The following is a 15943-nucleotide window of genomic DNA, read 5'->3' on the forward strand; positions in this document are numbered from 1 at the left end:
TGGGCCAAGCAGACCTGCAGCCTGTGCGGTCTAGTGCTTCCTTGCTCCCTTTCTCAGGCCCCCAGAAAAGCTTCTAGAAGTCCCTGCTTCCAGAGCTGGAGCGGGTCTGAAGAAACCAGATTCCCTCTGCCCTAAAGGTTCTCCTATGTGTCTGTCTGTTCCAACATTGTCCTCCCACCTGCCCCTGTTTTTCTTCCCCAGCTGTGACTGTATCAACCTGCTACTCCAGGAGTGTAGTAAACAAGGCCTGCTCTCTGAAATGAACAAAGACAGCCTGACCGAGAAGCGGTGAGTGTGCCTGTAGTTGGTCCCAGCCTGGCTGTTTTCCCCTCCCTGTGCCTGTGGATCGGGATGGGGCCTCTCTGGCTCCTGTTTGAGTTTGTGTCTGTGGCCAAGGGAGGGCCAAGTGCATGTGCCCTGTGCTTGGGGTTGGGGGTCTAGGCGCTCATTTAAGGAATTAACCTCCTAGCCGCCTCTGATCAGGAGATCAGGAATTGACCTTAACTCTTATTTCCTTCTATTCTCATTCATTCCACAGTATAGCTGATCGAGAACAGTCTCCTTGGTTGAAATCAGCTGAAAATGCCAACATCCAACCCAATCCAGGGCTAATTCTTCGAGCAGAGCCTACAGTTACCAACATTCTCAAGGTTTCTCCTCACTTCAGTCTTTCTTGAGACTTCTCCTCCCTGACTGTGTCTCCCTGAAAAAAGAAATTCATTTTTTTAGCTTTTGTCTTCCTCTTCCCAATTTTATGCAATTCCCATGATTCCAGAGAGTTTTAGAGAGCAGCCCCTTCCTACATTCTGTGACTGATGAATTGATCTCATTCTGATCTGTCAGAAAGCAAAACTTAAAAAGGACCTTCCAGAAAAGGAAAAAAGGATAAGAGAATGTTGGCCTAACCTCCTGTTACAGTTGAGGGATTTGAACAGAAAACTATGTCTTTAGGATGTAGACAAGAACTCTGGGGGGGTATTGAGGATTTCCCAGCAGAGCCTAGCTTCTTGTCCTTATTCCTAGACAATGGATGCAGATCATTCCAAGTCCCCAGAAGGGCTGTTGGGGGTTCTTGGCCACATGCTTTCTGGGAAAAGCCTGGATTTGCTCTTAGCTGCTGCTGCTGCCACTGGAAAACTCAAGTCTTTTGCCCGAAAATTCATTAGGTGAGTATTAGGAGTCTATACTCTGAAAGACAACAAAAATGGGAAGTTGGCTATAAAAGTCAAAAGTCTAAAAGAGACAGAATGTTACTATCTGGGAAATGATGGTAAATTTCCCTGGGTAGTGGGTGAATCTCCTAAAGACAGAAGGTTGGAACCCCCAGAATAATTGTTCTGTTTGCACTGGCCCCCAGAATGCATAGAAAATCCAGTCATGATTTCTATATTACCCCTTTCTTATCTCTTGTCTCAGTTTTCCCTTTGATGAGCATATGGAAGAAGATAGGAGGCAGGCATGCCAGTGAAAGTAGAAACACTTTAAATATTGGGCAAAGGAGTGATCAGTCATTAACCAAATACAAGTTAGAATAGGAAGTATTGGGAAGAGCTTTGGACTAGGGAGGTAAGAGATCTGGTGACCTAGAGAAAGTCTGAGTCTGCTGCTAAGGACTTAGCTCTGTGATCTCAGGTAATTTGCTTCAGCCCTTTGGACATAGATTTCTTCCCTGAAATACCTCGATTGGATTAACTGGTATTGAAGGGCCTTTCCAGCCCATGCCCGTTGCATTGTTCAGTCATTCCTTGTGAAATCCTATTCTAGCTCTTCTCCAGAGGAAGACCGCCTTCCCATGTACTAGAATTTGTTTCTACCATCAGCTGGCCTTTGATGTTTGTAGAGGTTGTGGTGATGAAGCTCTATTTTGGTGTGATGTGACTTACACCCCAAATGCCAAGACTGACAGTGTTAGGAAGCACAGATTTCACCCCCTCCCCACTGTCTCTGTTGTCCCAGGCCCCTCTTTTGACCCAGCTCCCCTCTTTCCACAGCTTGAATGAGTTCACAAAGCACATCAATGGTGAAAATTGTAAGTGATCTCCTTGGCCTCTGCCCCAGCACCCCCCCCAGAGTCCCCTAGGAACAGGTGGCATTGGGGTGGGGCTGGGGGTCAGGGTGGGGGGAGGGTGTGGTCTCTGCCCTGTGAGGGATGACTAATCAGGGTTGCTTAAGGACCCAGCCTGGAGCAAGTGAGGGCAGGCAGAGAGGGTTCTGGTAGAATTGTGCCCACCTGTGCTCTTTGTGTCCTGATTCTGCCTTTGGGGAGGGAGGGAGGAGCAGAGGGGGGGGTCTCCATGAGAAACTTTGGGGGAGACCCCTGTAATTCAAGGGAGGAATGATGCTCCAAGTGAAACCCCAAGAAAAGGAGCCTGAGTCCCAGGCCTGTGATGGAGCCCTTCTCTTCCTGACCTTCCTTGAGCTGAAGCCTTCTTTCCCTCAGTCCTGGGTGAGCCGGGTTCTCACTTGGGTATCTACTCCCCACAGCCAAAGCAGCCTCGGTGCGTGCGCTTCTCTTTGACATCTCCTTCCTCATGCTGTGCCATGTGGCCCAGACCTATGGATCTGAGGTCAGTGAGAGGGGAAGGGCAGTGGGCAGTGGGCACGGGGAGGGTGGCAAGGGGCTCGGGGAGGGTGGCAAGGGGCTCAGGGAGGTGGGAGGGGAAGGCCAAAGGAACCTTCCTCCATCACCAGCTCTCAGGAATCGCGATACCTAGGCCAGGGGTGGAGGGTGCCCGGGCCCTCAGGAGAGGGACTCCTTCTCCTTCTCCCCTTCTCCCCTTGCTCCGCCTAGGCTCATGCAGAATCTTTGGGGTCATATCCTCACTGACCACAAGATGGAAGCAGAGGCCTCGTTTTCTCCTCATTGCCTTGAAAGGGTGGCTGGTCCCACGGGGGGAGAGAATGTCGGGGAATGGAGGCCTCTTCAGGCAGAAGTGGGGGGTCCTCTGAAAGCTTTTGTCACACTCCCCTGTTGTCCCTGTGGTCAAGGTTACCTGGTGGGGAGATACTTTATCCCTCTCCTTCCTTGTTCTTTCACCCAGGTCATTCTGTCAGAGTCAAGCACTGTGGGTGAAGTGCCCTTCTTTGAGACCTGGATGCAGATGTGTATGCCCGAGGAGGGCAAGATCCTGAATCCTGACCATCCCTGCTTCCGGCCCGACTCCACCAAGGTGGAATCCCTGGTTGCCCTGCTCAACAACACCTCTGAAACGAAGCTAGTGTAGGTGGCCTGGAAGCGTGCAAGTGGGGCAGGAGTCGGGTCCTTCTCTTTCAAGACTATGCTCTTGCCTCCATTTTGGTGACCTTCCTCCCTCTTCTTCCCAATAGGCAGATTTTGAAGTGGCACGAGGCCTGTCTCAGCATCTCAGCTGCCATCTTGGAGATTCTGAATGCCTGGGAGAATGGAGTCCTGGCTTTTGAGTCCATCCAGGTAGCCATCCCTCTCCATCCCCAGTAATGCCCTTTGGTCTGAGCATATGACATTCTTATTTTGCCCTTGTCCCTCTCCTCTCTTCCCTGGAGGGCCGGCTGCCGGCCCTGGATATCACTGCGTCTCCTTAGGATAGAGGTCTCCCCGTCTGTAGAATTCTGAGATCCAGGACCTCTCCTTCTGTAGCCATGGTCACTTCTAGGTCTCTGAGTCTCTCTAAGTCCCTCCCATCCCTCCTTGTCAGTGTGGGCTCCCTGGATGAGGGTGGACTGAGTTCTGAGGCTTCCTTAGGGCAAGCAGTGTCCAGGGTGCAAGCAGGGCAGGGCTGCAGTGAATGTATTTTCTCTCCCAGAAAATCACAGACAACATCAAGGGAAAGGTGTGCAGCCTGGCAGTGTGTGCTGTTGCTTGGCTCGTGGCCCATGTCCGTATGCTCGGCCTGGATGAGCGGGAGAAATCACTGCAGATGATTCGACAACTGGTAGGGCCTCTCTCCAGTGAGAATACCCTGCAGTTCTACAATGAGAGGTCTGTAATCTTCCCTTTCCCCTCCCAACCTTTCCTTGTACTTCTGCATACTGTACCTCCAATCACTGTGATGCCTTCTGGGCTAGAAAAACCAACTATTTGTGTTGTGCTGCTAATTCTGCATCTTTGGGAGGGAGCTCTTATCTGTGCCTTCCTCTGCAGCAGCCTTTGATCCTTGGCTTGTCTTCCCTGTTCCTGGGATTTTTAGGGTCCTGGAGAATTCACCATCTTTCAGTCATTCACTTAGCAAATACTTTAGTTCTTCTTTAAAAAAAAACAACAACTGTAGTTTTGAATGTCTTGTAAAAGGACAAGTTGGCAAAGTGCAGCTAAAATGTTTCTACAGACATTGTAGAGCACATTCCCATTATGGTACTTTCTGTTTCCCTCAATGGAAAGTTGACCATGATATAAGAGTCTTCATCTAGTGCTTTCTTTTATTAAAAGATTTCATCTGCTAAAATTCTGGATAAAAAAAGCAAGAACTAGATTGTAAAGATTGAAAATCTGTGGCATGTATAGTGATACTATCCCAAAGGCCATTAATGTTCTGGGAACTGTTAGCAAGCAATTTAAATATGATGATTTTTATTTAAAGCCTCTCTATTCCTAAGTGAATTATTCCTATCCCTAGTTCTGCCCAGGTGAACCAGTCCCTGGAATATCTGTAAAGAATATTCTCTGTATAGCTTCTTGTTTTTGGAAAAAAAAATTTTTCAGGGGTGACCAGTCCTGGGCTAGAGGCTGAAAAATCAAGGGCCCCATTTCCTATCTTAGCCCTAGATTCTTATATCTCGGAATATGAGGCATATATATTTAGACCAAAGGTTTGGTAATGACCTATGGTAGAAAGAGGACTGTTTGGATGCTTTGGAAGGAGAGATATTTCCCATTTTGATGTAAGGTAGGTCCTTTTTCCAATGTAGTACTGGTAGAAGCTTCTTTTTTGTTTCCGCTACAGAGTGTAGATTTATTTGTCTTGAGTTTTTTGGTACCATTATCCTTTGGAGAGCAGGGGTTGCTGTACTGGGCCCTAGTGCTGTTTCCCCTTCTTGGCAGATTCTCATATTTGTATTCTTTATCTCCTTAGAGTGGTGATCATGAGTTCAATTCTGGAGCACATGTGCGCTGATGTTCTACAGCAGACAGCCACACAGATCAAGTTCCCATGTACTGGCATGGATACAATGCCCTATTGGAACCTTCTGCCCCCCAAAAGACCTATCAAGGAGGTTCTGACAAGCATTTTTGCAGAGGTTCTGGAGAAGGGTTGGGTGGATAGCCGATCCATCCATGTCTTTGACACCCTGCTGCATATGGGTGGTGTTTACTGGTTCTGCAACAACTTAGTCAAGGTATGTATTTTGGGCTGGGAATAAACTAGACAGGTCTGGGGATAAGAAAAAATCTTGATCTGAGTTACTCTTTAAGAAGTCTTTAATGAACATTTATTATATCCTAACCAACCAACTAACTCAACTTTGATGCCTCATTCCTATCATCAGATGGCAACTAGATCATTCTTGCCTCCTGTGAAAATTTGTTTTTTATCCTTTTATCTATTGGTATTGTTATTCCAAACATTCTCTATGATGAAGGAAAGAATCTTCTTTTTTATGGTATTAAAAAGTGCTACTATAAAGATTTTGGTCTTTCTTTTAATGGTGATAATATTTAGCTGACAATCTTCCTTGCTACCCTAACCTCTGCCCTCATTCTTGTTGATTTCAGTATTCATGTTCATGACCCTTCAGATTCCAGGATCTCCCAGTTCATCAATCTTAATGTCTTTGCTCTTCATATACACTTAGCCACTGCCATCTTGGATCTCCCCATCTACACAAATTGTTCTACCTCTCCACATTCTGAAATACACTTTTTTGATCACATTCTTCTACTTCTCCAACTGCCTTACTCTTTCTAAATCTATTCTTGGTTCGTTCTTAATCTTTCAGTCCTCTCTCCCTCCCTGTTCTCCTAATTAGAGAATCAACTCTTTACAATTTCAACTCATTGCTGCTGATTCTTCCAGAACTAAAGCAGAACACAACTGGTGACTTCATGGTAGTCCTTCAAGTACTCTGAGGTGATTCTCATGTTCCTTCACCTCTAAGTTAGTGCTTTTCAAAGTATAACATAAGCTTTTTAAAAGGAGGGATTGGTTCATTCTTTTTCTTTGTCCTTAGAAAATTGTTTGGCATATAGTATAGTATAAGTACTGTTGATTCCTTCCCCAAACTGAGTTCCTTTAACTTAGCCTAATATGATGTGAGTTGTTTATCATCTTGTTGCTTTTTATTGGATGTTCTTTCGATTGGCTGTGATGACCGCGTCTAGCACCCAGGGTATTTAAAATCAGTGGGAGTCAGGATAGCAAAAGTTCTTGATCTTTATTTTTTGTGGAGGTGAACAGGAATGGTGATAGGAAGTGAGAGCAATCGCCACATGAATCCAGCCTGCAGTGCCTCTGGCTCTCACACTCCACCCACCCCATCCTCTATCTCCTATACAACACAGCAAACTTGGACAGAGAGTGGGCGGGGCCATTCTTTCTCCAAGCATATATTAATAGAGTATTGTCCAATTGCTAATTAGCCTCAAGTGCTCCAACCAGAGCTCAGTACATCTGCTCAGCTTCAGCCCATTACAATTGCCAGTGTCATTCCTTGAACTGAAAACAATATCACAGGTATGATCAGAGCAGAAGAGAATATAGTGGTGTTGCCATCAGCTCCCTAGTTCTGTTCCCTATTGCCTGTCTTAATGTAGTCTGAAGTTTATATTATTTTTTGGTTGTCATATCACACTATTAACCGAAGTTGTGCTAATAAGCTACAGATTCCCCAGATCAATTATATAGAAATTGCTGTTTAGTCACATCCCTGAAGTTCATTTTTTTAAAAACCTGGCATAAGAGTTTGTTTTTCTCTATTAATGTCACCTTATTAGTTTACTCCAATCAGTATCATATTAAGGTTTTTTAGAATCCTTACTCTGTCATCTTGTATATTAGTAATCCTTTTCTAATTTGTGTCATTATGAAATTGTCTGTACTTGTTATTTATTCTATTATCAAGATCAGTGAAAAAAATGTTAAAAGCCCCAGGGCAAAGAATACATTCTCATCAATTTGATGCAGAGGTTACTATAGAATCTCATCTCTGAATTCCTCATTTCCAGTAAAAGAGTCATTCAAGCTTGAAGACTTTTGGAAAGAGATCTAATTCCTTCTAAATGTATGGTGAATGAACCATCCAGGACTATTCTGTGGATGGATCCAGTCATTCATCCTCTTGAAATATATTTAATTATGATCATCTAGTTCACATCTCTCCATTTTATCCCTAAGAAGAGCTTGAGAAACTTTGTCACATCTAAACTATATCTATAACCTACCTACCTACCTCTAAAGTAGAGCTAATAATAGTACCTTTCTCCCAAGTTTTTATGCAGATAAAAATAGGTAGTATTTGTGAAACACCATGACTGGCGCACAGTTGGCCCTATATAAATGTTGACTATCTAATTCATCATCATTATTAACTAACAGTTTGCTAATCTTGCCCAAAAAAGACATGTATTTAGTTTTGTATGACTTGTTCTTGATGAATCTATGATGTGACTACGATCATAGTTTTCTTTTCTAGATATTCAGTGACCAATCAAATTTATTTGATTTATTAAGTCCCAGGCAGGGTGCTAAGCCCTAGAGCTTCAAAAAAAGGTAACATTCAACTCTTGCCCTCAGGGAGCTTATAGTCTAACAGGGGTGATTTACAAATAAATAAGTACAAAGCAAATTATATACAAAATATATAGGAAAAAAAAAAAAAACACAGGGAAGGCCCTAGAACTAAGAGAAGCTTTTTGTAAAAGAAAAAAAAATTAGTTAGATCTTAAGAAGCCAGAGCAATCGGTAACAGGAGGTGAGGGATAATATCCAGGCATGGAGTTATTATTATATATATTGTTTTCTTCATTCAACTTAGTCTGCTTTCCATCAGGTCACGTAAATTCAGTTCTCTGAGTCCTTCATATTTACCATTTCTATGGTATATTAATTAATGTTCCATTGTATTTATATTATCACAGTTTGTTTAGCCACTCCATATTTAATAGGCATTTTTCTGGTTTAATTTCTTACTGCTTCTCTGTTATCACCAAAAGGTGCTGCTATGAATATTTTAGTATGTATAGTACATTCCTTTCTATCTTTGATATCTTTGGGATATATATAGAAATGAGAATCAACATTTTTGTCTTATTTCCAGTATAATTCCAAATTGCTTTTCAGAATGGGATGGACATATTCATAGCTCCACCAACAATTGATTAGTATTTCTATCTTGTAGATCATGCTTCCAGCAGTTTTTCATTTGGAATGAACAATTTACTTTTTTTTTTTTTTTTTTTGACAATTGCTTTGACCATTTTTCCAATGGAATCTTATATAATTGTGTCAATTCCCTGACACAGATATTTGATGCAAAATGTTTTTCCTCCTAATTTTTCTAATTCCTAATTTCCTGATTTTTTTCTTAATTTTTCTAATCTTAGCTACACTGCAAAAGCTTTTCAGTTTCATCTGTTTTTTTAAGCTCTAAATTTTGCCAGTGAATTTCTTTTTAAATCCCTAATGCCCTCTTTCTCTGTAGGTCAACTGGTCTCCTTTTACAGAGAAATTTTAGACCAATTCTTATAAGCTCCCTTATCTCTGTGTGTAACACAACTCAAAACATTGATACATTTTCTATTTCTTTTCTCCAATTTGAGAATATGAGCTAATCTTTCTTTCTTTTCAAAACTAATATTTCTCTTCCTTCTACCCTCCCTTTGATATATTGCCCTATTTCATCCTTCTTTCATTTTCAGTCTCTCCTCTCCTGGCTCCTTCCTTTTGACGCTACCAGTTCCTAGAGCCATCTTTCATTCTATTGCTCTCCATGTTTGTCACTGCTAAATATCTATCTAGAACTGAATCTTTATACTGGTAGTTCTCATTTCTTTACCACTGATTTTTCTGTCCTTTGCTAGTTGGTTTCATACTCTATAACTCTATTATAGTCAGTCTTTCTTGGTCAGTAATTCTTAACTGCAAAATCCAATGGCATTATCAGCCCTCATCTTATTTGAGTTAGAAGTTTTAGAAACTCTTTGCTCATCCTTAACTCCTTAGCTTTTGGATCACTACTTTTTCCTGGATCTCTTCTTATTTGACTGAACTCTTCAAATTTCCTTTACTGACTCATCAACTATTTAGTGGTCTTTAAATTTGGGTATCTCCCAAGGGTTCTATCCTCTGTTCTCTTTATAGACTTAATCCCTTGGTGATCTGATCAGCTACCATATGTTCAATGATCTTTCATGAAGATGTCTCCCAAATCTTGATCTAGCCTTAATCTCTTCTTTGTACTCTAGTCCTGCTTTTCCACTGATAGCTGGAGATGATATCCTTTTAGCACCTCAAATTCAGCATTTTCAAAATTAAATTCATGATGCCTAGAAATTTTAAAAAACTGACAATGAAATAAAAATGAATAGAAACCATATTTATTTTTTAAATAAAATATAGTATTTATTCTTGAATACACAGTCTAGTTTGGTGATTAGTTTTTTTCTTAATAATTTTTTCGAAATACATGCAAAGATAGTTTTCAACATTCACCCTTGCATACCATTGTGTCCAAAAATTTTCTCCCTCCCTCCCTGCCCAGATAGTAAGTAATCCAATATAGATTAAACATGTACAGTTCTTCTAAACATATTTCCATATTTATCATATTGCACAAGAAAAATCAGATCAAAAGGGGGAAAAATGAGAAAGAAAAAAGCAAGTAGCAATCAACAACAAAAAAGGTAAAAATACTATGTTGTGATCCACATGCAGTCCCCATAGTCATCTCTAGATGCAAGTGGCTCTCTCAATTACATGTCTATTGGAATTGACCTGAATCACCTCATTGTTAAAAAGAGCCAAGTTCATCACATTTACTCATCACATGATTTTGTTTTTGCTGTGTATAATATTCTTTTGATTCTGCTAACTTCATTCAGTATCAATTCATGCAAGTCTTTTCAGACCTTTCTAAAATCAATCTGCTCATCATTTCTTACAGAATAATAGTATTCCATTACCTTCATGTACCATAACTTATTCAGCCCTACTGATGGGTATCCACTCAGTTTCCAATTTCTTGTCTCTGCAAAAAGAGCTGCTACAAACATTTTTGCACATGTAGGTCCTTTTCCTTCTTTTATGTTTTCCTTGGGACACAGACCCAGTAATAGCACTGCTGGATCAAAGGATATGCACAGTTTGATAGCTCTTTGGGCATAGTTCCAACTTGCTCTCCAGAATGGTCAGATCATCTTACAACTCCACCAACAGTGTATTAATGTTCCAGTTTTTCCACATTTCCTTTTAACATTTATGATTTTTTTTTTGTCATTTTAGCCGATCTGAGAGGTGTAAATTGATTTCTCAGAGTTGTCTTAATTTGTGTTTCTCTAATCAATAGTGATTTAGAGCATTTTTCTATATGACTAGAAATGGCTTTAGTTTCTTCCTCTCAAAATTATCTGTTAATATTCTTTGAAGATTTACTAATTAGAGAATGGCTTGTATTCTTATAAATTTGAGTCAATTCTCTATATATTGTAGAAAAGAGACTTTTATCAGAAACTTTGGATGTAAAAATGTTTTCCCAGTTTTCTGCTTCTCTTCTAATCTCTGCGGCATTGGTTTTGTTTGTTCAAAATCTTTTTAATTTAATATAATCAAAAATAGGCAGCTTGCATTTCATTATATTCTCTATTTCTTCTTTGGTCATAAATTCCTTCCTTCTCCAAAGATCTGAGGGTTAGACTATCCCTTGTTCTTCTGATTTGCTTATAATATCACCCTTTATATCTAAATCATGAACCCATTTCAATTTTATCTTGGTAAAGGATGTTGGGTGTTAGTCAATGCCTAGTTTCTGCCATATTTTCCAATTTTCTCAGAAATTTTTGTCAGATAGTGAGTTCTTATATCCCAGAAGCTGGAGTCTTTGGGTTTATCAAACAGTAGATTATCTCCCTCCTCCCCACCCCCCTTTAAATCTTATCTTGTTAAGTTGATAAAAAGAAAATTTTAACTAATCATAAACATCCCTTCCCCTTTGCCATGAACCCCTCCTTTTAAATTTCCCTGTTTTGTTTGTGGTACCACTCATCCTCTTGATCAGGTTAATGTTCTTAACTCAGGAATGAACTTATGTTCCTATTTCTGCTTCCCTATTTATTCCAGGAGCTGCTGAAGGAAACTCGAAAGGAGTATACCCTTCGAGCCGTAGAGCTGCTCTACAGCATCTTCTGCCTAGACATGCAGCAAGTCACCCTGGTCCTGCTGGGCCACATCCTTCCTGGCCTTCTTACAGACTCTGCCAAATGGCAGAGCCTCATGGATCCCCCAGGCACAGCCCTGGCCAAGTAAGGTTCCCCCCTCTTCCTTCTCAAACCCTGTGATTTTAGATCAGACCTGAAAGAAGAACCTATCCCCTTCATGTCACAGCAAAGGCGCTAAAGGACAAATTGTCTCATACAACTCATTCTTTATTGTTAGTTTGGGTTTGCTTAGAAGATACAGATATCTTTGCTTATTTTCTGATGAACTTCCTCTTCTCTCCTCTTTCCCCTTGCAATTATTTGTTTAGGCTGGCAGTGTGGTGTGCCCTGAGCTCCTACTCCACTCACAAGGGGCAGGCATCTTCCCGACAGAAGAAGAGACATCGGGAGGATATTGAAGTGAGTACTGCGAATAATTATAATAAAAAGGTAACAGGTATAGCCCAAAACTGGAACCCTGGAGTCAAGAGGTTATTTCTATAATTTAAAAAAATGAATATAAAATTGAACCAGGGACTTCATCTTTTCTAATATGAGAGGTAACAGCTGTTTTTCCATCACCTCATTGTCTTTTTTCAAATGAGAAGGAAGACAAAAATAATAGCCAGAAGGATTTCTGATTTGGAGGGTCAAAAGGACTCTCAAAGCAGAAGCCTCTCCTGTCTCATAGCTAGGTTCTTTGTATTTTCCTGAAGTTGGAGGGCCTCTCATTGGAGGAAGGATATTGAGTAGTGGATCTATGGGTTGGTGGTCTTATCATAATATTTAGTTTCTGGGTGACATTAACCCTCCTGACCCCATTCCCTAGGACTACATCAGCCTCTTCCCCCTGGATGACACACAGCCATCAAAGCTGATGCGACTTCTGAGTTCCAATGAGGATGATGCCAATGTTCTCTCTAGCCCTAGTGAGTATGAGTGTTTGACTGACATGGGCAGGGGCTGGCTCCCTAGAAAGAGATACCCAATAGCAAAATTTTTGCCAGGTTCCTTTGAGGGAACTTACTGTTTCTTTTAACAGATTAACAGGATAATGAAGTTTAAGCTGAGTGGACTTTAAAGGCTACTTAATTCAGATTTCTAATTTTACAGATAAGGAAATGGGGCCCAGATAATTTATAACCTTTCTCAGAGTTAACACTAGGTAATAAGACAGCAGATATCTGTTAAGCATCTACTACATACCAAGAATGCTAGGTACTGAGACTAGAAAAACTACTGAGATAGACCCTGCCATCATGGAACTTCCTCATCCTAGGAAAATGTTCACTGGGCATGGATAAATAAATTTAAGATATATGCTAAAATATTTGCATGCCTTGCTATTGCAGACATCAGCATTTAGGGTGATCAGGAAAGGCTTTTTGAAGGAAATGGTCTTTAGGGTGAATCTCAGAAAAGGAAGAAGATGTAATAGACCTGGGGGAGACATATGGGACAGCAGGAAGATGGGGAACAACATGTGCAGAGGCCCAAAGGTGGGAGATGAAATGCTGTATACAGGGAACAGTAGGGTGGCCATGTGGGCTGAAGAGGGAAGAGAAGGAGGGAGGGCAATATGTAAACAGCCTGGGAACTTAGACTGGAGCCATATTGGGAAGGATTTGAATCACCAATGAATGCAATTTATATTTTAGCCTAAGGCCAATAGATAATCACTGAAGCTTCTTGAGAAGGCAAGTGACATGGGCAAACTTGTGCCTTAGGAATATCAACTTGGCAACTGTGTGGCAGATGGATTGGGGACAGGATAACCTGGAGGCAGGGAGACCAGTGAGGAGGCTGTTAAGTTAGTGCATGTAAAATGTGGTGAGAGCCTGTACTAGGTGGTGCTTGTGGTATAAGCAGAAGTTAAGGGATGAAGACATTGAGAGATGTTGAGGTCAATGCAATAAGATTTGGTCAATGGTTGGATATTGAGAGTGAAAGTCAAGTGTTGAACACAGCTCATAGGTTCAAATCTGAGTAAGGTTGAGAGGACCTAGGACTACTGGGTGAAGACTAAACAGGCTTCCCAGGCCCAGGAAGGAGGATTGGGGAGAAGAGGAAATGTTTCCACTGCAGCATAGTGTTAACCAAGTTGATCAGTGGAGCTTTCTGACCAGGACCTGATGGGTCCAATGTGTACTATGCTGTGCTAATCCCCTTGCATGAATTCTTTGGGGCCAGCCTATGACTCCTCTTTACCAAACTTAATGTTTCTATATTAGACAATGCTGTTTCACCCCATCCGGATGAATGTTTCTGCAGTTCTTTCTTTTGGTACCTACTCAAATGTCTGGGACAGAAAATCATTTTCCTTCCAGATGGTGTTTTTACCTTTGTAGCCCTCTCCCTAATGAAAACCAGCCCTTAGTGGTACTTTCCAACTCTTTCATGCCAGGTACATCTTTGCCTTCATGACCAGGTTCATATAGGAACAAGAGTGAAGCATAAGGACCTGTGATCTGGTCTTTCTTGAACATGTAGTGGCATGTGGTGATAGTGCTGCCTTGGGACTGGTTTTTGCTAAAAATTGGCTTCTTGCTGGTTATGCCAGAGTCTGCCTGAGAAGTGACAACCTATGTCATGGGGAATCTCCAGTTTCCTGAAAATAAGCAGATGCCTTTGTGCTTCACGACTCCCCTGTGCTGCTCACTGACATCACTTTCCTGTCTCCTGAAGGCTTGCTAGCACTTCAGATTTTTTTCTCTTTTTTAAAAGACAAAATGATACTTAATATTGTGAATGTGAAGCTAAAAAGTCTGAACTTGATCATGAATATTTCTCTTCAATTCTGACTGTGGCCTGCCAGTCCCAGTGGTCCTTCTGCCTTCCTCTTCCTTTTGGAATAAGATGGGGGTGGCTTTAAAGCATTCAGAACAGAGGAGTGATACAACTAGATCTATAAAAGAGATTAACCCAATATCAATATGAAGGAGAATGTGTAAGAGGTAGGTGGAGCCATGGAAGCTGAGGAATCTAGGATTGGTAATGAAACTTTTTAAAAATGTATGAATAAATCAAATTATCAGATGTAGATTATATGTGTATTACACACACACAGAGGAGGAGAGCATTGTACCTTAAACTTCATATCTTTTATTACATAATGGCAAGGAGATGCTAAACTATTTTGGTCATTAGAAAAAGTGAGTGTCAGATATAATTGGGAAGACATGGTGATTGCTGGGACCTGGCAGGTTGAAAAGAAACAAAGGAAATTCTGAGGGTTTGAACATAACATGAGTTGAAGGTGATATCACAGAAAGGAGCAGGTTTAGGGGAGATAGGCATATTTGGGTGGGACCCAGTAAGTTGGAGATGATGATGGGCATCCAAAGGGAACTATTTTAGATAAAGGCAGTTGGAAATGCCTCTGAAGCTCTGTAGAGAGGAAGGGTTGAAGAGATAGATATTTGAGAGCCATGTGCATAGAAATAATAGTGGATTGCTAAGGCAGAGAATGGGGAAAGAAGAGGCAGCCAAGAACAGTCTTGGGGTTCCTCTAGCACTTCAGGCACTGAGAGAGCCAGTAAAGGGTACTTGTGGTGGATATGGCCCAATAGGAAGGGGAGAAAATTGAAGGCCTGTCATAAGAGGATCTCATTGAGAGACTTAGAGAATAGAAGACTTAGAGGGGTCCTGTCAACTGGCTTTATGTATCTGAGGGACTGTGTGTGATAGTAGATGGCTCAGGCTTGTTCTCCCTGGCCATGAAAGGCAGAGCTGGGAGAAAACTCTGAAGGTACAAGAGGCAGATTTTGGTTTGTCCTGAGGCCCCATTTTCTAAATCAGGGCAATCCAAAACCACTGGATAGAACAGGTAGCCTCCAGCAGAAGCTAGATGATCTCTTGATGGGGATGCTCTTGGTCAGGTTCTCATTGGACTGGATGGCCTCTGAGGTCTGTGATTGTGTGAGAGGAGATGGAAAAGGAGACAGTGGTAGGAGCGGGGAGAGCCAGGAGAATGTAGGTGTGAAAGCAGCAGTGTCAGATGGTCCTGAAGGAGGAAAAGGCCTGAGAACGGGCTGCTAGATCTGACAATTAGAAGGTCTTTGTTGACCTGAGAGAGAGTGTGTTCAGTAGAGCAATGGGACAGAAATTGGGTTTCAGGGCAGATGTCCCCAAAGGAGGTTGTTCCTCCTGGTCCTGGTGCTGGTGCCCTCCTGGTGCTGGGAATTGTAAGGAGCTGGGCACAGGGAAAGTGGCTGATGGCCAGGGTTTGCCTGGTTCTGGTCCCTTTGCCACTGATGAGACCGGGAGAGAGGCCAGTGTGGGCATTTGTTAAGGCCGGGTTAACTCCCACCTTGTGTCCATTCCTCTGTGCCCCATTGTCTCAGCTTCCTTCTCCCTGACGCCCATGCCCTGAGAGAACTGAGAGCTGGGGGCCTTAGGAGTCCATTCACCAAGCTCTAGGGCTTCAGGTTATCAGCACAAAGTAAAGGTTGGTTATTGCAGGTAACTCCAGGCTCCTTCTCCCTTGTTGTCCCACCCCCTGTCTCTTCAGCACTGATGTGTCTTCCCCCCACCCCCCTTAGGCACTTTGCTTTGATTGCACTCTTGCCATTGTGCAGCTGTGCTGCCTTTTCCTCATCTCTTCCTGGAAAGCTGTTGACA

At 42.1% G+C, this 15943-nt stretch overlaps 1 protein-coding gene and 1 non-coding gene across 5 annotated transcripts in view; both read left to right on the top strand.

The window, feature by feature from the left end:
* MED24 (mediator complex subunit 24) overlaps nt 1-15943 on the top strand; it is a 57489-nt gene that overhangs the window by 11545 nt on the left and 30001 nt on the right. For all 4 annotated transcript variants that reach the window (XM_051994583.1, XM_051994582.1, XM_051994580.1 and 1 more), the window contains 12 exons: nt 202-288; nt 539-650; nt 1024-1166; nt 1992-2029; nt 2485-2567; nt 3042-3220; nt 3328-3430; nt 3783-3958; nt 5049-5313; nt 11247-11428; nt 11653-11743; nt 12153-12252. In XM_051994583.1, coding sequence (XP_051850543.1) covers nt 202-288; nt 539-650; nt 1024-1166; nt 1992-2029; nt 2485-2567; nt 3042-3220; nt 3328-3430; nt 3783-3958; nt 5049-5313; nt 11247-11428; nt 11653-11743; nt 12153-12252 — 1559 coding nt within the window. The remainder of the gene's footprint in view (nt 1-201; nt 289-538; nt 651-1023; nt 1167-1991; nt 2030-2484; nt 2568-3041; nt 3221-3327; nt 3431-3782; nt 3959-5048; nt 5314-11246; nt 11429-11652; nt 11744-12152; nt 12253-15943) is intronic.
* On the top strand, nt 2320-2424 carry LOC127563685 (small nucleolar RNA SNORD124). The gene has a single exon (XR_007954121.1). It is a non-coding gene; the product is annotated as a small nucleolar RNA SNORD124 (small nucleolar RNA).

The sequence above is a fragment of the Antechinus flavipes genome, chromosome 4 (genome assembly GCF_016432865.1).
Source record: "Antechinus flavipes isolate AdamAnt ecotype Samford, QLD, Australia chromosome 4, AdamAnt_v2, whole genome shotgun sequence".
Taxonomy (NCBI): Eukaryota; Metazoa; Chordata; class Mammalia; order Dasyuromorphia; family Dasyuridae; genus Antechinus; species Antechinus flavipes.